Source organism: Eretmochelys imbricata, chromosome 3 (assembly GCF_965152235.1).
Source record: "Eretmochelys imbricata isolate rEreImb1 chromosome 3, rEreImb1.hap1, whole genome shotgun sequence".
NCBI classification, from domain to species: Eukaryota; Metazoa; Chordata; order Testudines; family Cheloniidae; genus Eretmochelys; species Eretmochelys imbricata.
The window spans coordinates 41024773-41046348 of NC_135574.1; the positions used below are offsets into that span (position 1 = coordinate 41024773).

General features: G+C 42.3%; 1 protein-coding gene across 1 annotated transcript; it reads left to right on the forward strand.

Moving 5' to 3' along the window:
* The first annotated feature begins 19380 nt into the window (after positions 1-19380).
* On the forward strand, positions 19381-21372 carry KBTBD11 (kelch repeat and BTB domain containing 11). The gene has a single exon (XM_077811570.1). It carries the CDS (start codon positions 19381-19383, stop codon positions 21370-21372), a length of 1992 nt encoding a protein of 663 aa, XP_077667696.1.
* The last annotated feature ends 204 nt before the right edge of the window (positions 21373-21576 follow it).

A 21576-nucleotide genomic window follows, 5' to 3' on the forward strand; every position in this document is an offset into this window, starting at 1 on the left:
GACAATGTCCCAAAAGAAATAAATGAAATAGTTACTGTAACAAAATCTTCATTGGCATTTATTAAGACATATTTATTCCATGGTTTAGGTGGCCAGTATATCCCTCTTCCTGCCAGTAAAATTCTTCCAATTCTTCCCTTGCCTTCTCAGATAGCATTTATTCATTCTTTAATTAGGAAATCCTAATGCATGTCAATGGGGCCCTCCAGCTGTCCAATACTAATGGTGTCCTATGATAGGAAGCCCTCATAAGACAAAAGGTATTGGAACCCCATCTTGCCAGCCCTCTCTGATGTAAGTAAATGTTCCTACTGTGAATAGTGCTACTGAAGGCAATGGTTACACTCGTGAGTTAATGGGTACGGGTGGTGGAACTGGGTCTTGGCATTGTGAAAAGATGGGTTCCTTTAACAAACCCTTTTCTTCTGCAAGTTTATTATTCACATGACTTTCCCATATAAAAACAACAACAAAAACCAAATAAAAATAGGTTTCATAGCAGCAGCCGTGTTAGTCTGTCTCCGCAAAAAGAACAGGAGTCCTTGTGGCACCTTAGAGACTAACGAAAGCTTATGCTCAAATAAATTTGTTAGTCTCTAAGATGCCACAAGGACTCCTGTTCTTCAAATAAAAATAGCCATTTTTTCTACAACCCAAAACCTTTTAAGCTTTTAATGTAGATAGATTTAAAACTTGCATAAACATTAGGTCCCAAGTATTTGGCAGGCATATTTAATGAAAGCCTTTAACAATCCCTATAATAAGGTAAGATTATAGTGTTTAGAACTGTCCTCGGTTTACAGAGAGAGGGATCCAGTTAAAGTAGAGAGCCCAAATCCATGAAAGCTGCTGAGCATGCTCAGTAGAGTATCTAACATTCTAAATGGTCCTGTTGCATTCAGAAACAAGGTGGGTGAGGTAATCTTTTGTTGGGCCAACTTCTGTTGGTGAGAGAGACAAGATTTCAGACTTACATAGAGCTCTACTTCAGGTCTGGGAAAGGTACTGAGAGCATCACAGCTAAATCCAAGGGGGAACAGATTGTTTAGCATAAGGAGTTAACATGTAAGAGACCATTCAAGGTGAAGTGGGCAGATAACACCTCTGCAGTCAGAGGACAGAAGAGGGTTAGTGGGTTATAGATCATTGTAATGAGCCTTAAGTCCAGTGTCTTTATTGAGTCCATGATATTTAGTGTCTAACAAAAGTTATGAATTTAAGCTCCCAGGCTTGTCTTTTGCAATAGGGCATTTCATTAGTGGTAGCTGGCTTCTAAGAATTGGGGTAAGAGGCCAAGACTGGGGCCAGTCTGCTCCCATAGAAGTCAGTAGCTTTTTTTTTTTTCATGTAGAGCACCATCAAGCAAATTTTTTCTTATGATATTGAATCAGAAACTGATGCCATTTATGCCTATGGAGATTCTGCAGCAGTGCAGTCAAGGAAGCTATTTCTTTTCAATGAACAGAAATTTATATACCTAGATCCATGGAAATTTTCATTTAAAAATATCAGCTAATTTTTCATTTAATTTAGTCTGATTAGCCATATTGGAACATCACAGTTTCTATGTCTTTTTTTTTTTTTTAAATAGTACCATCAACACCCATGTTTAGGGTTCCCTGCATCAATTTTTCTCACAATTTGTTCTTGTCAGAGAACAAACATCCCTAGTTCTCTTTTTTGAAAAATAATTATTTTCACAGTCCACGGTGCCTTTTTTCCTGGGATCTGATAGTTAGAAACAGAAAATCAAAATCGACTTACAAATAGTGTAATGACAAGACCAGCATTTAGCTTTGGCACAAGAGGCCAACATTAGAAATGTAAATCCTGCTTTCTGTCACTTTAAGGTGCATGAAAAAGATGTGAATATGTTTTTAATAACTTAAATTGAAGAAAATCTGCTACATATAAGGCAACTTCTGCCCTTGCACAATTCCCATTGACAGATGCATATCTGAAAGCAGAATTTGGTTCTAGTGCTTAATTTAAAGAGACAATAGCAAGAGGCAAAGTTTCACTGTTGGCCTAGTTGTGTCACATGTACATAAAGCTCTCTTTCCCATAAATGGGATTACAATTAAGCATTTTCATATGTACCGGATGTCTCATTGTGAATGACCAATTCAAAATGGACTTTTTATGCCCCAATCCTGCAAAGGCATAAGCAAATGTGTAACTTTACATGTGTGAGTAGTTCAGTCCTATTGAAATTAATAGGACTATGCATGTGTGCAAAGTTATACATGTGTTTATCTTTGCAGGATTGGATCCTTAGTAATTTTTTTGTAGACATAATGGATGATCCTACAGTCCTTTCTCAGGAATGGTCCTTGGATATTATGGCTAATTTTGCCTTTGTAAGGACTACAGGATGGGGCCAGTATAATATGGAAATAACCAAACAATTATTGTCGAAAAGTGTTGTCCAAATATCTTATGCAACATACACATAATGTTATACATTATATATTCTAAATTATCAAACGCTAATGATCACAATTAAGTTTATAACATATATCTACTGTCCATCAGTACAAAGCACATAATCAATACTGCACAAACAGCAAAAAACTGCTGTAGAGTTACAAATTTTGCCTCTGCGAGAAACAAAAGGACAGTCGTGTGTTAGTTTTTGCGGTGTGACATTCCACAAGCTAGTAGTTTTAGGCAAAGGGACAGCACCTTTCAAGCCTTTCACAAAGAAACATGCCACATACAGCAACTTCCCCTCATATATACACACATATTTTATACAAGCAATTTCTATTCTGTTATGTTGACTCACACATGGTAATTAGCCACAAAGGACATTATCAATATTATTTTACAAATACAAAGCTATGTATTTTCAGATTAGTTTAATCTGTTTATTGGTTTCTGGTCACCAGATCCTCCAGGGAGTGTCTCAAATCCACATCATCTAGCTGACTGCTGGACTTTGCATTTGTATCCATGAAATAGGTAAAACTTCTGGAACCTGATGGGCTCTTGAACCATTCAGGATATCAGCCTTCTCAGACAAGCAATTCTAGCGAAGGTCTGAAATGAAGTTGCTCAATAAATTACCTTGAGAGTTGTCTTCCTCCCATTGTGCCCCCACCCCCCCCACACACACAATGGAACAACAAGGATTAACCATTGGAGCTAATCTATTCCTCTTTTTGTGATCTGTATTATTAATAGAGAGGATACTAAAAACTGAGGACCAACTCTTTGGCATTAAGAGAGCATGAAGCAGTATAACTATTTTCAACAATAGCTCTCAATCACTCAAAGTCACAATTTGTTTCAAACATACCAGAATGTTCACACTTTGATCCAGTGGCTCTCAACCTTTACAGACTACTGTACCCCTTTTAGGAGTCTGATGTGTCTTGCTACCCCTAAGTTTCACCTCACTTAAAAACAACTTGCTTACAAAATCAGATACAAAAGTGTCCCAGCACAGTATTACTGAAATATGGCAGACTTTCTCATTTTTACCATATAGTTGTAAAATAAATCAATTGGAATATAAATATTCTACTTAATTTCAGCGTATAGTAAATAGAACAATATAAAACAAGTCGTTGTCTGTATGAAATTTTAGTTTGTGCCAACTTCGCTAGTGCTTTTTATGTAGCCTGTTGTAAAACTAGGCAAATATCTAGATGAGTTCATGTACCCCATGGAAGACTTCTGTGTATCCCCAGGGGTATGTGTCTCCCTGGCTAAGAACCACTGCTTTAATTCCACGGTGAATTCTTCACTAGGGTGTTATGGAAACTCACTAGATACACAAGTCATTTGGGATATTCTACCAAAGTCAGACTACCTCTCAGAGGGGACTGTCTGAAAGCCATAACTTCCACTGCTTTAAGGAAGTGATAGAGTGGGAAAGGGGCGTGACTGCTATGTACCCACAGTCTGTGTATAAGTTTGATGTGTGTTTGGGTCCAAACCAGGGACAATTCCAGGGTAGCTCTGATTGACATTCGATCCCTTGAAAATATATTGAATACAAGATCGCCATGATGATGAATCTTAACAGCAGTTAGCTCTTACATGGCACTTCATCAGTAGATGTCAAAGTGCTTTACAATGGAGGTCAGTGTCATTATCTCCATTTTTACAGCTGGGGAAACTGAGGCAGAAAGAAGGGAAGCCCAAGGTCACCAGGCAGGCCAGAGCCAGGAATAGAACCCATGTTTCCTGAGTCACTGTCTAGTACTTTAGCCACTAGACAATGCTGCCTCTTGATAACCCCTGGACTAGACTTGACAGAAAGTTCATTAGTTCAGCTAGGAATCAAGAGAGATGGCCTGTACACCACTAGATAAAGAGAGAACTTTTTCGGTTAGTTCATCCAGGAGTGACTGGCTTGATATAGGAAGTACGGAGTGAAATTCTATGGCCTGTGTCATGCAGGGATCAGATTAGATGATCACAGTGGTCTCTTCTGACCTTTAAATCTATATATTCATGGGTCTTTGGTACTGTCAGTCTGGCCCCTTGCATGAAAATTGAGTGTATTTTTTTAATCAGGCCAGCAGTTAAATAAGTAGCAGTAAATCATAATCTAAACAGGGATTAAAATCATTTTTAAAGAAAAATAAAGGTAATATAGACAAAATACCCTTTTCTTGACCATTTATATCCAGCATATGGAATTCCCATTAAAGTCAGTGGGAATGATCCTCATCAAGGCCCAGCTCCTCAAAGGTGTTTTGTATCTAACTCTAGGTGCTTAAATACCTTTGAGGATCTGGGCCCAAGTACTCACAGGATCAGACCCTGTAAATATTAGCATTTTCATGGAAGACTCGATTTTCCACCTCAACCCAGCCTACGACTGTCTTCTTAGTATGTGGTAAACTTTCACTGTAATGTAAACAACATCGATTTCAATACAATGTTTATGATGTTTTTTCCCCACTTCTGCAGTTGTGTTGCCCAGATGGACTAGGCTCATATTTTGTTAAATCTCACTTATATAGTTTCTGTTGAATACAGTCCCATCTCCTGTTGAGAACAGAGCTGACAGCCTGCAGGTTTCTCAGACACCCTTGAATTTGGCCACCAGACTGCCTCTGACTTCACCGTGTGTTGCTGTTCTGAGGTCAACAAATGTGATTTTTTTTCCCATCCTTGCGCAAGATGTCATGGGCCAGACCCTCAGCTGGTGTAAATCAGCATAACTCCCCTGAAGTCAATGGAGTGATGCCAATTTACTGCAGCTTTGGATCTGGCCCAGTGTCTTCAGAAGACACTCCCTGCAGCTGGGGAGTGCAGTGGGCAAGAACAATAAACTGTTAAGCTGCTCTGGCACTAATTTTTCTTAAAAGTTGCATACACATTAGGCACGTTGTTGTTTTTACCACCTGTGAGTTCAGCCAAAGGAAAGTGAAGAGCATTTTGGAAAAGCACAATGCTGCAAAGTCAGCAGAAAGAAAAATCCAAACAAAGCAAATGACCCAACCGTGTCTCGAACATTAAAGAATTACAAAAATAACAGACCTCCCCAATCCCCTGATCAGTAAGACATTTATGGCTGTTGGGAATGTAATTGAAGTGCTGTGTCAGAAGCAAATTATTAGTTTAATTTAGGTTTGTACATTAAGGAATTATATATATAGTATTTCCCATTTATGTCTTTTTAAAAAAACGTTGACTTTTCCTGTATATTTTTTGTTTGTTTAATATAGTGTTACTTAGACCTCAGTGGTTTGAGAGCCAAATTAGTGATCAACGTTACCCAAAAGAGTGACAGTAGTATGAATTCATATATTTATTATTTTATCAACTACAATTGGTTAATAACATAGTAAAAGCATCCTGAAGGGTTAATAACTTAGACTGATCAATAATTAAATCACACAGTGTTTTAATATCGTGTGCTGCAAAGAGCCACTGGCAGCTCGTGAGCCGCAGTCTGAGTATTACTGGTTTAGTACATTTATAACAAAATGACATGATGCCCTATGTTCATAAGGCAAGAAAAAATGGACACATTGTAGCATTTCATACTGGTAAATTTCCTTTTTTTTTATTGTTCATTATGTATTGTTACTTATTGTTTGTATTGCAGTGGGACCTATAGGACCCAATTGGGATCAGAACACTACTGTGCTAGACACTGAGCAAACACATAAGAAGTCATGATCCCTGGCCTAGATATGAGGCTTAGAGTGGTACAAAATGTACTACATGCTGGAAGACTATGTATATTCCCATGCATAGAATACCTTCCGATAGTGAGATACTAAACACAGATCTAGAATTTCTAAAGCTCAGGATGACGAGTAAACTCTGGGGTTCTGTTAGTCATAAGATTTTTTAACACATGGTAAGAAGACCCTTTAATTTTCCAAGTGTGGGATTGGTCCCTTAGGCCCAGATTCACCTCTGAACTAGAACTAAGGCTAACACAGGTATTGAGAGCAGTTGATTTGGGGGACTAGTTAGGCACCCAGTGCAATTAGGCCAGTTTAATTTGCACCCCTGTTGCAATAGCCCTTATAAATGCCCTAGCCACTCCCCAGTTTACCTATGACCCACCTCAGAATGTGTCCTGCACTAATGCCTCCTGTGGAGGTGAGTTGAGGCCACACATTGAAACAACTGAAGACAGTTGGCAGTTTTTTAAAGAGACCTTATTAAGGGCACAAGAGCAACCTATCCCACTGTGCAGGAAAGATAGAATCATAGAATATCAGGGTTGGAAGGGACCTCAGGAGGTCATCTAGTCCAACCCCCTGCTCAAAGCAGGACCAATCCCCAACTAAATCATCCAGCCAGGGCTTTGTCAAGCCTGACCTTAAAAACTTCTAAGGAAGGAGATTCAACCACCTCCCTAGGTAACGCATTCCAGTGTTTCACCACCCTCCTAGTAAAAAAGTTTTTCCTAATATCCAACCTAAACCTCCCCCACTGCAACTTGAGACCATTACTTCTCGTTCTGTCATCTGCTAGCACAGGGAACAGTCTACATCCATCCTCTTTGGAACCCCCTTTCAGGTAGTTGAAAGCAGCTATCAAATCCCCCCTCATTCTTCTCTTCCGCAGACTAAACAATCCCAGTTCCCTCAGCCTCTACTCATAAGTCATGTGTTCTAGTTCCCTAATCATTTTTGTTGCCCTCCGCTGGATGCTTTCCAACTTTTTTACATCTTTCTTGTAGTGTGGGGCCCCAAACTGGACACAGTACTCCAGATGAGGCCTCACCAATGTCGAATAGAGGGGAACGATCACGTCCCTCGATCTGCTGGCAGTGCCCCTACTTATACATCCCAAAATGCCATTGGCCTTCTTGGCAACAAGGGCACACGGTTGACTCATATCCAGCTTCTCGTCCACTGTCACTCCTAGGTCCTTTTCTGCAGAACTGCTGCCGAGCCATTTGGTCCCTAGTCTGTAGTGGTGCATGGGATTCTTCCGTCCTAAGTGCAGGACTCTGCACTTGTCCTTGTTGAACGTCATCAGATTTCTTTTGGCCCAATCCTCTAATTTGTCTAGGGCCCTCTGTATCCTATCCCTACCCTCCAGCGTATCTACCTCTCCTCCCGGTTTAATGTCATCTGCAAACTTGCTGAGGGTGCAGTTCATGCCATCCTCCAGATCATTAATGAAGATATTGAACAAAACCGGCCCGAGGACCGACCGTTGGGGCACTCCACTTGATACCGGCAGCCAACTACACATGGAGCCGTTGATCACTACCCGTTGAGCCTGACAATCTAGCCAGCTTTCTATCCACCTTACAGGAAGTGTGGCAAGAGACCACCCTGGCTTAACCAGGAGATCTTCAATGATCTGAAACTCAAAAAAGAGTCCTACAAAAAGTGGAAACTAGGTCAAACTACAAAGAATGAATATAAACAAATGACACAAGTATGTAGGGACAAAATTAGAAAGGCCAAGGCACAAAACAAGATGAAACTAGCTAGATACATAAAGGGTAACAAGAAAACATTCTACAAATACATTAGAAGCAAGAGGAAGGCCAAGGATTGGGTAGGTCCGTTACTCAATAAGGGGCGAAAACAACAACAGAAAATGTGGAAATGGCAGAGGTGCTTAATGACTTCTTTGTTTCGGTTTTCACCAAGAATGTTGGTGGTGATTGACATCTAACATAGTGAATGCCAGTGAAAATGAGTTAGGATCAGCTGACTGAGGAGATTTCCGAGCTATTAGTGATTATCTGTGAAAAGTCATGGAAGACAGGAGAGATTCTAGAAGATAGAAAAGGGCAAATATAGTGCCAATCTATAAAAAAGGAAATAAGGGCAATCCTGGAAATTACAGGCCAGTCAGCTTAACTTCTGTACCCAGAAAGATAATGGAGCAAGTAATAAAGCAATCAATTTGCAAACATCTAGAAGATAATAAGGTGATAAGTAACAGTCAGCATGGATTTGTCAAGAACAAATTGTGTCAAACCAACCTGATAGCTTTCTTTGACAGGGTAACAAGCCTTGTGGATGTGGGGGGTGGGAAGTGGTAGACATGGTATATCTTGACTTTAATATAAAGTTTTGATACTGTCTCGCATGACCTTCTCATAAACAAACTAGGGAAATGCAACCTAGATGGAGCTATTATAAGGTGGGTGCAAAACTGGTCGGAAAATCGTTCCCCGAGAGTAGTTATCAGTGGTTCAGAGTCATGCTGGAAGGCTATAACGAGTGGGGTCCCACAGGGATCAGTTCTGGATCTGGTTCTGTTCAATATCTTCATCAATGATTTAGATAATGGCTTAGAGAGTACACTTATAAAGTTTGCGGACGATACTAAACTGTGAGGGGTTGCAAGTGCTTTTGAGGATAGGATTATAATTCAAAATGATCTGGAGAAATGGTCTGAAGTAAATAGGATGAAATTCAATAAGGACAAATGCAAAGTACTCCACTTTGCATTTGGATGGAACAATCAGTTGCACACATACAAAATGGGATATGACTGCCTAGAAAGGAGTACTGCGGAAAGGAATCTGAGGGTCATAGTGGACCACAAGCTAAATATGAGTCAACAGTGTAACGTTGCAAAAACCCAAACATCATTCTGGGATGTATTAGCAGGAGTGTTGTAAGCAAGACACAAGAAGTAATTCTTCTGCTCTACTCCGCCACGATTAGGCCTCAACTGGAGTATTGTGTCCAGTTCTGGGCGCCACATTTCAGGAAAGATGTGGACAAATTGGAGAAAGTCCAGAGAAGAGCAACAAAAATGATTAAAGGTCTAGAAAACATGACCTATGAGGGCAGATTGAAAAAATTGGATTTGTTTAGACTGGAAATGAGAAGACTGAGAGGGGACGTGATAACGGTTTTCAAGTACATAAATGGTTGTTACAAGGAGGAGGGAGAAAAATTGTTCTTCTTAACTGCTGAGGATCGGACAAGAAGCAACGGGCTTAAATTGCAGCAAGGGAGGTTTAGATTGGACATTAGGAAAAACTTTCTAACTGTCAGTGCTGGAATAAATTACCTAGGGAGGTTGTGGAATCTCCATCATTGGTAATTTTTAAGAGAAGGTTAGATAAACACCTGTCAGGAATTGTCTAGATCAGTGCCACTGGGAACTGCAGGCGGCCCTGCCTGCAGATGGTCAATGTAAACAAACTATCTCGCGGCCCGCCAGCGGATTACCCTGACGGGCCACAGGTTGCCCACCACTGTTCTAGATAATACTTAGTCCTGCCATGACTGCAGGGGACTGGACTAGATGACCTCTCAAGGTCCCTTCCAATCCTATGAGTTTATGATTGCTGGTATAGCTGCTCTGGGATACCTGTAGTGAGCCCCCTCGAGAGGCTCATGTCCTCTTTGTGGCTCCTTTACCACCACAAAGGGGCCACAGTCCAACTAATTCTCCCCTCTCTGTGCAGCATTAATGCTGAGCTCTTATTTATTTTTATTTATTCATTTATTTAAATAACAATACAAAAATCCTCATATGAAAGATCTAGGTACCCTAAGAGTTAGATTTACACCACTTAAAAAAAACCCCACCCATCAGGGGAAAAAAAATCTTATACAGTTAACAAGTTAGCTCAGCCATTAAATCAAGGAATAAAAAAACACTTTCACTCACCACCCCCAAAGCCTACCGTTCAGCCTTCCCCAGAACTTTATTTACTGAATGCCTTTGTTTTTCTGTTTTCCATCTAAATCAGTACAGCTTTCTTCAGAGCTAAAATTCTTGGAGGGGAAATATCTGTAGAAATCTGGAATTATTATGTAAACTTAATTAGAACCCACAGATTATTTTAACTGCAGCGAAAAAAGCTTGGAAACCTTGTGTTTGAAAAATATTTCTGTAAAATAGCACAGAATGAACCCATGATCTCAGAGAAGGGGACAGAAGATACAAGACTGTAGGTCTCTGTGATTTCTGTCCTGGTTTGGCATCCCTTATTTTGTTTTCCCAGAAATCACTGAGCCAATCAGTATCTGATTTAAAAAACAAGTTCCTTTTCTGAGTCCCAGAGTTTGGCTGGGAAGATTATTGCTGTTTCACTGTCCCCTTCTTCAAAAGCTTTTGTATTAGGAACATCTTTCCTTTTAGCCTATGTTCCTGCTCTTAAGGCTGGGAAACACCAAATTTTGTAGGTTTTCTTAAGGAATATCTTTCATTTTCTTAGCACCTGCCCAGAATGTCTCTTTGTTATGCATTTCTGTGACAGTAAATATCATAGTTCTTCCTGTACTTTGTCAGAGTTCTCAGATTCTGCTCACCTTTTTAATCTGTACTCTTTCTATAGGTATGTCAAGGGAAAAATCTTGCCTTAACAGTAACTATGGAGCACAGTTCTCTAGATCACTGGCTTATCTGTTATATGAGGGCGTAGGGGTCTACTTTTTCAAGAATGCAATAAGGTTGGTTGCTCCTTCAGTCCTAAGAAGCACAACCAATCGCACGGCTCTTACTTGAGTTTCCAGAATCTCTATGAATTTTTTTTTTTAAGGCTGCAAGAAATCTGCTGATTTGCTGGATTTCTCTTTCACACATTTTAGTGAAAAATTCTGCTCCTGCTGTATTGTGGTCCTAACTTTATCAAAATGGCTCTCTTAGACCTTGTCTATACTGTGAAATTTTACCTTTTCTGAACTAGGATTACCATATGTCCGAATTTTCCCGGCTATATCCGACTTTTTGGTTCTTAAATCGCTGTCCGAGACGAATTTTTAAATATCTAAAAACGTCCAGGATTTTGCCATTATTATTTTTTCCCAAAGAAGAGTTGATCATTCAAGAAAGAAGGTGAATGTGGATCACTCGAGAGTGCCTGCTTTTTCCCCCTACCTCCAGTGCTTGCGCTGCGAAATAGCTGTTTCACGTGGCTGGGAGGGAAGGGGGAGGAGGGGGAATGCAGCACGCTCAGGGGAGGAGGCGGGGCCGGGGGGGGATTTGGGGAAGGGGTCCAGTGGGGCAGGGACATTGGGGAAGGGGTGGTGGAATGGGGGCGACACGAGCAAATTCCCTCCCTCCCCCCCTCCCATGGAGTGTCCTCTTTTTTGAATGTTCAAATATGGTAACCCTAGTTTGAATCCTAGTTCAAATATGGTAACACCTAGTTAGGTGTTAACACTGTTTAATGGAGAGTGTTGACCAGAACTTTACGTACTCAGTTTCATGTCAGCGGTGATTTAAACTCCAAAGTTGAATGTTCCATCACAGTTAGCTGATACTTACACCAAACATAGACTGTTCTGATCTACATAGATTCATAGAGTTTAAATCGCTAGCTCATCTAGTCTGATAGCACAGGCCATTAAATTTTACCTTTTCCCCTGGATTGAGCCTAATAGCTTGTGTCTGCCTAAATCATGCATTCCAAAAAAGGACCTGTTTTGATTTGAAAACATCAAGATATGGAGAAGTCACCACTTCCTTGGTAATTTGTTCCCTCACTGTTAGAACGTTGTGCCTAGTTTCTCATTTGAATTTGTTTTGGCTTCAGCTTCCAGCTGAACAATGGGTTCTTGTTAGGCCCAGATTATAAAAAAAAACCCTAATGTCCAATATTTTATACCCATTAAAGTACTTGTACAAGGTAATCAGGTCACCTCTCTGTCTTCTTTCTGATAAACTAAACAGATGGATCACTAAGTCTATCACTGTAAAGCATTTTCTCCAGCACCTTGAATCATTTTTGTGGCTCTTTTCTGAACCCTCTTCAATTTTTCAACTCCTTTTTTTTAAAATGCAGGCACCAGAACTGGATGCAGTAGCTCATTATCAGTCTCACCAATGCTGGATTTCACCTCTGAGCAGCTGGAAATCACCTCCATACTCCTACTGGAAATCACCTCCATACTCCTACTCATTATATCCTGTTTATACATCCATAGCTCACATTAGCCCTTTTTGCCACAGCATTGCACTGGGTGCTCATGTTGAGTTGCTTATCCACTATGGCCCTATAATGTCACTATAGTGCATCCAGCTTTGTGTCATCTAACATGATTTTTGGTAACCATGTGCGGACATGGTTAAAAAGTAATAATGACCAGACTTAAATTTATCTATGTGTAACCATATTGTACATGTAGAACTGCAAGGCAGTCACTCCTGGAGCTTGCAATGATTTCAGATAAGAGGCTCTTTAACAGATTCAGAGTCCTATTGCTCTGCCTTCGTATTCTGCTCTTTATTACTTTTGTGACACAAATGGCAGCTCTAGGGTTTTCCCATCACATGCTGTAGTCTTTTAAAAAAATCTTGTTTCTGCATATGCTCTTTGTGTTAGACATTTTTTCTTTTAAATTATATTAAGACAGTATTTGCATTTAAAATTGTTAGCTTTTCAGTTCCGTAGGTGTATTATTTCCTGTATGGTGTGAGAGCTCTTAAGAGATGTTTTGCCTGCCTACGCACTTTTTGAAGAGTTTATATGAAAAGGAACTCAATAAAATATCTTCCTTGTAAGAATTTTTATCCCTATTAACATGGTATTTAGGAAAGCCTGTATTTTTTATGGCCACTATGAATGGTCAATATTTTTTTCTTTCATAGTGCAGCCATATTAGTGATTCCATAGTTACCTTTTTGACAATATTTCTATTATAAGACCAGTTTTTGCCATAACCCCTACCCTTTCCTCTTGAATTTCTGAGGAAGCGCTCCTAGCTATATGAAATTTATCATGTGTTGTCTTCTAGTCAGAGGAGAATATTTTATGAAAGTTTATTTTCTTTATTAAGGTTGTATGGAAAAAATGAGTTGTTAGATGAAAGAATGCATTTCTATTAAGAGCTCTGAAAATATAAAACTGGGAGAGGTCATGAAGAAGCTTTATAAGCAACTTGAGAGAGGATACGATGCTGTGAACTCTATGAAACACATCCTGTAGTAAGGGCAAATTAGTAAATTTTCATTATAAGGCCAATTTTGAGCACCCCCAATTTTCAAAAAAAAAAAGCTCCTTTCGTTCTGAAATTTCTCATGGGTCTGTCACTAGAGGACAAATTGTTTTTTTTCCCCAAAAGTTTGAGGTTAATCAAACAAACAATTTTTTAGGATATAAACTTAAAAACAATAGTTGTTTTTCTTTTTTTGTTTGTTTGTTTGAAGTGGTTTGCATGGACAACATCAAGTTTGTTTATACAATAGCCCTCAATAAGCACTAATGCATAGGACTACTTTTAATAAGTCTGAATGGAAAATTCAGGAGTTATAAGTTAGAGGCTAGAATTGAACTTCACAGAGAGGTTTGCAAATATTATAATTTCTCTGAGAGGACTAATACAAGTTAGGAATAACAATGGAGCATATCTGCAGAGCTTGTTGGTTCCATGAGAAGCAGATCATGGAACTTACAAGACCGACTACTGTAGTTAGTGTAGCTCACAAGTTCCATGAAAGACTGACAGTTGTACAATGGCCTAGCACCCTTTAGCTCTCCCTATGGCCACACTGGCTTTCATTAGCTTTCCTGCAAAACAGCTTGGGGAAGGAGATCTGCAAAGCTCTTTGCCCTACATCAGCCTTTCAAGCAGTCACTTTGCTCCTGACTCACCCTTCTCTTAGATTAGAGTCAGGTTCCTTCACTCCAAAGAGTCCATATACTGGCGCTTCTCAATTTAATGGTCTCCTTAAGTCTAGTTTTCTTAAATAAATACGAGGGACAGATTCTCTCCTCCAGTTCAGGACACTTTGGGTTGTTTAGGTGGCCAGAATCTGGCCCAAACTATCTAACTGAGAATTCCCCCAGCCTAGAACAGCTTCAGCTGGTGTAAAGCTGGCATAGCAAGATGCTATGCCAATCACTCACTGTTCCCCATCCTGGCATTAAAGATATGTTGGAGCGGGGTAGACAGCATGTACACTCTTCCAAGTCTCTGTATGGTCCATTGTGGACCACAGCCAGCCAATGTAAAATAGAGCAGCTTAAGAAGCGCAAATGCTGTTCTGATTTATTCTGGGGATAGGCTGAAGCTGATTCGGGTTGTGAATCAGAAAACTGTAACCAGCTCCTTGGCATAGAGTGGATCTTGATGTAAGAGATAATCTGAATTATCTGTGTTCATTGGCACAGCTCAAAAAGTAGAGAAAAGAAAAGGTAATTGGAAACATTCATCTAGTTGGATGTTATGAAAGAACAGCTATGTGGGTTCAGTACAAAGAAATATTACCCATAATATGTTCTTATAGCATCTCTCTCTTAGAACAAGGCCTCTCCCTCTGTCAAAAAACTCCTTCTTGCAGTCTAAGTGTCTTTAATCAAGCTATCTTATCTCTGTTTGCTAGACTGATGGGTACACATGCAGGATGATGCAAGTGTATCACTGCCAAGCATGTGGATTCAGTTCATGGTTGTTGGCAGTTCCAGTGTCCATTAATATGCTGTCATTACATCACCCTAGGCCAAACCCAACCTAATAAATACTGGTTTGAGTCCATTTAATATAATTCCTATATTAGAGGCCCCAGCCTACTACTGAGATAGGCCTACTACTCCTGTATCAGCCCATAGATACCAAAATACTTCTAAACAACTTTCTTTCTTTTCCAGCACCTATCGCATTTGAAAGCTTTGACCAAACTAATCCAAAAGTGCTAAAAACACATTTGATTGAAGCCAAGGTGATCTTTTAAAAGTTGACAAAATTGTGAACTCAGCTATCTTCTATTATTTCCATAATTCTTGGTGATTTTGTTGAAATGAAAAACCCTCCTTCATCACTTATGATGTGACATAAAAAGTTGGATTTCAAAACTATATGCTGGAAGACAAGGATAGAATACAGTTTTACATTCCATCAGCTTTTCAGCTTCCTCTTGTTCTATGCTCGACCTATGATTTTGGGATCCCTCATGCTGGCTAAGGGAAAAGTTCTATAACTTCTCTGAATTGTTTTCCAATTTTATCTTTGTGTGATTCCAAGTTTGTTTTTAATTAGACCAGATTTCCACTGCAACAGCTGTCATCAGCCTAATCTGTCAAGTCCATCCAAAATCTCTTACTTAAGTTTTTAGTTTAGTGTGTCCTTTGTTATGTAAAATGTATGCTATGATTGATTGAAATCCTCCTCATGCTCAGTACAAATTTCAGTATACTGATAGTCATTCAATTAAAATAAATCTAGAGACAATTTTTCTGAAAGTTTCACTGAGTGTCATTGGGAAGTTGGGGCATCAATCCTTTCAGTTTAGTGACTGAAGATTTTAGTTTTTTTAAACTCTCACAATGTTTGCTAGGACTGTGTTAGGTTCCTCTTTCTTAACAAGGTTTCAATGGTGAGCTGAACAAATATGTGAAAGGTTAGGGCTCAGCAAGCGACATTAGACTTCTGTCATAATTTTCTCTGAATGGCATCTTCTACAACTTGGACACAATATTTGGTTGTTTTCTTTTTGGATGTTGTATCAAGCAGGAACACATTTTTCCATATGTAGATACTTGTAACCATTATCTAGTCACTTCTCAAACTCAACCCATAATCATGCATCAAAGTCAATATTAATTATTTTAGTTCTTCCTTTAACTTCCCCTCTCTTTATTTACTTGCAACTAGTAGTAGACTTGTGACTGTAAAGCTTTTTTGAAGGAGTCTGTTGTGATGAATCTACTAAGCAGTAATAGTGTGAGGAATCTGCTAAGGGTCAATCTTTGACTGCTTTTTCCATCCCGCTGAGGCAGATGTAGGTCAAGAGGATGGGAAGTTAGGAGGAGTGGATCACAAAGGCAGGGAGTCTGATATCAGATTGTGATATTGAAGGCAATTAGTAGTGTGTGTACTGGGACCCAGCAAGGTGTTAAGGCCATTGCATCCTTAGCAACTCAGGAACCTACAATGCATGCCTAAGCCAAGGTGCCCAAGGGCTGATGCCCCAGAGGTCTGCAGGGACCTATAAAGGGGTAGTATTGACAATGCATATCCAGGGCAAAATGCTCCACTCATTTATTTAGATTGTTCATTGTACTCCATTGACAGTTATGTTGTTAGCTTAAAAAAAATCTGAAAACCTTCTTACATTCAAGACTATGCTTTTCAGAGTTTTTTAACAGCATAATTGCTGTATGATCTTTGCCATATTTAGGTTGTAACTTGATTTAGCATCATGGCTATGTTGGGATGGGTTAGAAAGCAAAACAACTACCTAGTGAATTTAATATTGTGAAGACTGAAGAGTATATAGAAGCATGTTATCAAATGCCCTGCTCACAATGAATTACGAATGTCTCAACGTATCTTATATTTATTCACCAATGTCACTTCTCCGGTGTGGAGAAAACCTGGGGAGAAACAGCAGAAGCCCAGGTCCACTGGGGTCTGTTGCTATTCCCCAGATTTCTCAATAGATGAAGAGGATCAGAGCAAATCTTCATTTGCACTCCAGGTTACAAAGATGTGTAATAGATCAGCTGCTGCTTAGGGTAGTGAAGGGGAGCATCCAGTGTGTTGTTGAGCAGAGAGGGAAGAAGAAAAAATCTGCTTCTCTCCAGTGCCCAGGGATTTGGGGATCAGCAGAAGCTCCTCTTCTTTAATTAAAACTACAGAGAAGATGCGTTGCTTAGCTAAACTTCAGAAGGCAATAAAGTCCAGTCTAACTGGTTCAACTCTGGATTTAAGGAATCTGCAAACTATGTTCATAAAGTCCATGAGCCTGGCCAATTCAGCTCTAGACTTCAAAATATCCATACTAGAAATGCAGAGATTCTGAAATCTGTAAATTCTATCAAAATGTACAAGTTACATTAAAACTTTGTGGAGTTCTCACAGGTTCAAATATTCATAGCAAATAATTCCAATATTAATCTCCCATCTTTCTAAAAAGCCTTCAAAGGCAACACAAATCCTTGGTGAGGACAGAATAAAATGAAAGCCCAGTCCTTCAAGCCCTTATGAACATGATAGTCTTTATTAACACACATCTTGTTAAAATAAATGAAACTAGTCATGTAAACAAGGATTATCCATGCCAGCCTGGGTTTGCCAGCTGCAGCCTCACATTTGGAGTTTCCAGGCAAAGTGGTGTTTGAGTTATGATATTTTCAAGAAAGAAAGTCAAAGTAAGTTAGGCTTGTCTAACATTAAAATAGTTTTCAAACTCATGTTTCCAAAATGCCTTGTTTGAGTTACCTCAAATTTTACTAAATCCATAAATAAATAATCCCTACTGGCAAGAAACCATACGGAACATTTTGGGCAGAAATAAGTGTGTATGATTGAGGAAGTAGAAAGTGGTCAAGTTAAAATTATAATAAATAGTTAGTTACAAATTATGGAGACAGTACTGCAGCTCCATATAATGTGAAATTAAACACAGACAATTTATTGACAATGTGATCAGTGATTGGAATTTAAACAAAACCTAGGAAAATCCTTTTTTAAAAAAGTCTCGGTTAAGCTGTTACTAAAATTCTACCTTTATGTAACAAAGATTTTAAAAAAACTCCTTGGTTGTGGTACTGTTGTTCGGAAATCTAATCTAACTTTCAACCATGGCTCACAGACCTCCAGTTTCCCAATGAAAACTTCGTGTACTGACCTATATACTGTGAACCTACCCACTTCTTATTCTTATGAGCAAGAGGCCTAAACCCTCCCAGAATGAGCTGGAGACTATAACACTTCATGTATCCATATATGGGACTACACAGCAACCCAGATCAGTCAGTGACACATTTGTCAGTTTACTTTTTTTTGTTTGTTTTCATAACTGTATCAAGCAATTCTCTAGTATGTATTTTGTAACAACTGTGGTTTGCATTAACCTCATTTTAGTCAATTTCATAATCAAATTTCAGGATGCAATATCCACCATTAAAGAACATTCAATTATACTCGTACAAAACTCCTCTGGAATAAACTCTAATAACAACCATAAACTGAATATTTTGTTTTAAACTGATCAACTTTTTTACATTTTCTTTTAAACAGGAACGAGAAATGCATAGAATCCTGTAAGAAACAGTGAACTGAAGAAACCACCTTGAATCTCAAGGAGCCTATAATTCCAAGGAAATCTTGACTGGTTTAAAAACTGTTCATAACTGCAGTTAGTTTCTCCCATTAAAATAGTTGCTTAAGGTAAATAAATTATGGACATAACTATATTTAAGACTCTAATCTTAAAGGATCAAATTTCCTCAGCACAGTCAATTGAAAAAACAACACAAAAGGATGCCACCGAGCACGACAGCTTCCGAGGGTGGGGCAATAATCGCAGAATACAATCACACATCCGTGTATTTAGTTGACTCTGTTGCTGCAAATTTCAGAGCTGAAAGTCCGAGGAAAATCTTTAGCTCCTCTTTGAGCTGAAATAAAACAGTGCAATTAGTCAAACTGATCTTGGGAGACCCATGTAGGCTGAGATGAACATCTAGGTAAATCAAAACTGTTAAAACTGAATGATCTTTGACTTGTTAAAGAACATATACCCCTTACTCTGAAGAAGAAATAAGAAAAAAGCTCACAGAAAGCTAAATTGCGGGAGGAAAAAAAAAATCAAAATCCTCCAAGATACAGGCAGTGAGATACTTTATTACTTTTCATTGATCTGTCAGTGCCACTCACGGAAAGTCTGACCAATCAAGCAAACACATTATGGTTACAGATATCTATACAATGTTGAAATTAGTCAAGTTCAAAAGTTCAACAGCCAGTGGCTGCAGGGACGGCTGCCGCCACACCCCTTTCTGCTGTCAGCATGTGAGAGGAGTCCAGGCTTGGAAACAAGGCTGAAATTGACCATGTGCCAAGAAGGAGAGTTGAGCAAGAAAAACCCACAGTAACATTCAACCTTAAACCACAAAGGGAAAAAAAGTAAAAAGGGAGAGGGGAGAAGCGGAAGGCGAAGGGGTGGCTGACTGTGCGGCTGGGAGTGTGTGTGTGTGTGTGGGGGGGGACATTAGCCGGGCCGGGCCCAGCCTCTGCTAGAGCCATGGAGAGCCCAGTCCTATCCTGTGTCCTTTATCCAGGTGATGGGAATATCAGTGAGGCAAAGACCTGTCCAAAGAGGCTCTGCGGAGAAGCGGAGCAGCAGCTAGGGCCACCGGGAAAAGCTCTGGGGGAAGCGGAGAGCAGCAACGGCGGCCAGCCGCAGCCCGGCTCTATGGAAGGGAGCGCAGCAGCGGGGGAAGAGGAGCGCGGGGGTGGGGAAAGCGGCGCGCTCCCTTTGCAAGCCCCCTGCGGTTTCAGCTCCTCCTTGTGCTTCAGCTCGCCCGGGGCGGGGGACAAAGCCCCGCAGCAGGATCCCGGAGCAGCCGCCTCCTGCAGCCGGGTGGTGAAGAGCCAGTGGGAGATTAACAACGCGGCGTCCGAGTCCGAGGAGGAGGAGGGGGGGGAAGCGGGAGGAGGCGACATCGCCCGGCCGCCGCCTGGCACTTACTGTCCCCAGGCTGGAGCGCAGCCCAGGAGCCCGCAGCAGCCGGTCTCGGAGGAGCCGGACCTGGTGATCGAGGTGTCCGGCCGGCGGATCCGAGCCCACAAGTCGGTGCTGGCGGCCAAGAGCGACTATTTCCGCGCGCGCTCGTCCCGGGACATCCTGCGGGTGAAGGGGGTGAGCTACGGGGCGCTGCGCCTGCTCATCGACTACGTCTACACGGCCCGCATGGGCGAGGTGCGCCACGACAACCTGGCCGAGGTGGTGAGCGGCGCCCGCGTGCTGCAGATGCCCTGCGCCCTGCACTGCGCGGCCGAGGCCATGCGGGCCCAGCTGCGCCTCGACAACTGCTACCAGCTGCTGTGCCTGGCCAAGAAGCAGCGGCTGGCGGAGCTGCGGGAGGCCGCCTACCGCTTCATGAGCGACCACTACCTGCAGGTGCTGCGGGAGCCCGCCGTCTACGGGCGCCTGAGCGGCGCCGAGCGGGACCTCATCCTGCAGCGCCGCCTGGAGGCCGGCAAGCGGAGCCTGCTGGTGGCCGAGGTCAGCGACGCCTTCGAGAGGCTGAGCGCGGGCAGCAGGCCGCAGAGCCGGGAGAGCAGCCGGCCGCAGAGCCCCTCCTCCGTGGTGTCGCTGGAGGAGAGCAGCTACCTGATCTACTGCTACCAGGAGGCGGCCAAGGAGTGGAGGGTGCTGACCCGCCTGCCCGAGGAGGCCAACGCCAAGGGCTGCGCCATGTGCGTCCTCTACAACTACCTCTTCCTGGCTGGGGGCATCGCGGCGGCCCCGGGCGAGCAGCGCACCCGCCTCTCCGACAAGGTCTTCTGCTACAACCCGCTCACCGACACGTGGAGCCAGGTGCGGCCGCTGGGCCAGCCCCGCTCGCAGCTCAAGCTGCTGGCCTTGGACGGCTACCTCTACGCCGTGGGGGGCGAGTGCCTCTTCACGGTGGAAAGGTACGACCCGCGGGCCGACCGCTGGAGCCCGGTGGCCCCGCTGCCCAAGGGCGCCTTCGCCGTGGCGCACGAAGCCACCACCTGCAACGGGGAGATCTACGTGTCCGGCGGCTCCCTCTTCTACCGCCTGCTCAAGTACGACCCCCGGCGGGACGAGTGGCAGGAGTGCCCCTACAACAGCAGCCGCCGCCGCTCCGCCGACATGGTGGCCTTCAAGAGCTTCATCTACCGCTTTGACCTGAGCGGCAGCCGCGGCGAACAGGGGCAGGCCGGCGGGGTCGAGGTCTTCCGCTACAACACCGTGGCCAAGCGCTGGAGCCAGTGCGCCTCCCTGAGGCCCAGCAGCGGCCCCCTGCAGCCCTTCCGCTGCGCCGCCCTGGGCAGCACCATCTACTGTGTCAACCGGGCCGGCACCCTACGTTTCAACCTGGCCCAGGACGGCGAGGTGGAGGCCGACGGGGGGCTGCCGGGCAGCTTCGACGCAGAGCTGCTGAAGGCCCCCTTCGAGGCCAAAGGAGTCCTCCTGCCCTTTGTGCTCACCCTGCCAGAGAAGCCAGACAAAGCTGGGGAGCCGGAGAGCCCCCTGGTGTTCTGAGTGGGCCTGGCGTGAGGGCAGCCAGATCAACTGCGGGAAGGGGCTGTGCTTGGTTTCCGTGTGGTGCCCTGATCAGCTGGTCTGGGGCCTCTCCACTACTGCACAGCAAACATCCAGCCAGGGGCCCGCACCAGCTGGCAGGATTAGAGGGAGCTGGGCTTGCCCCTAGCTCAGCAGCCTGCCCGACAGCCACAGCCCCTGACT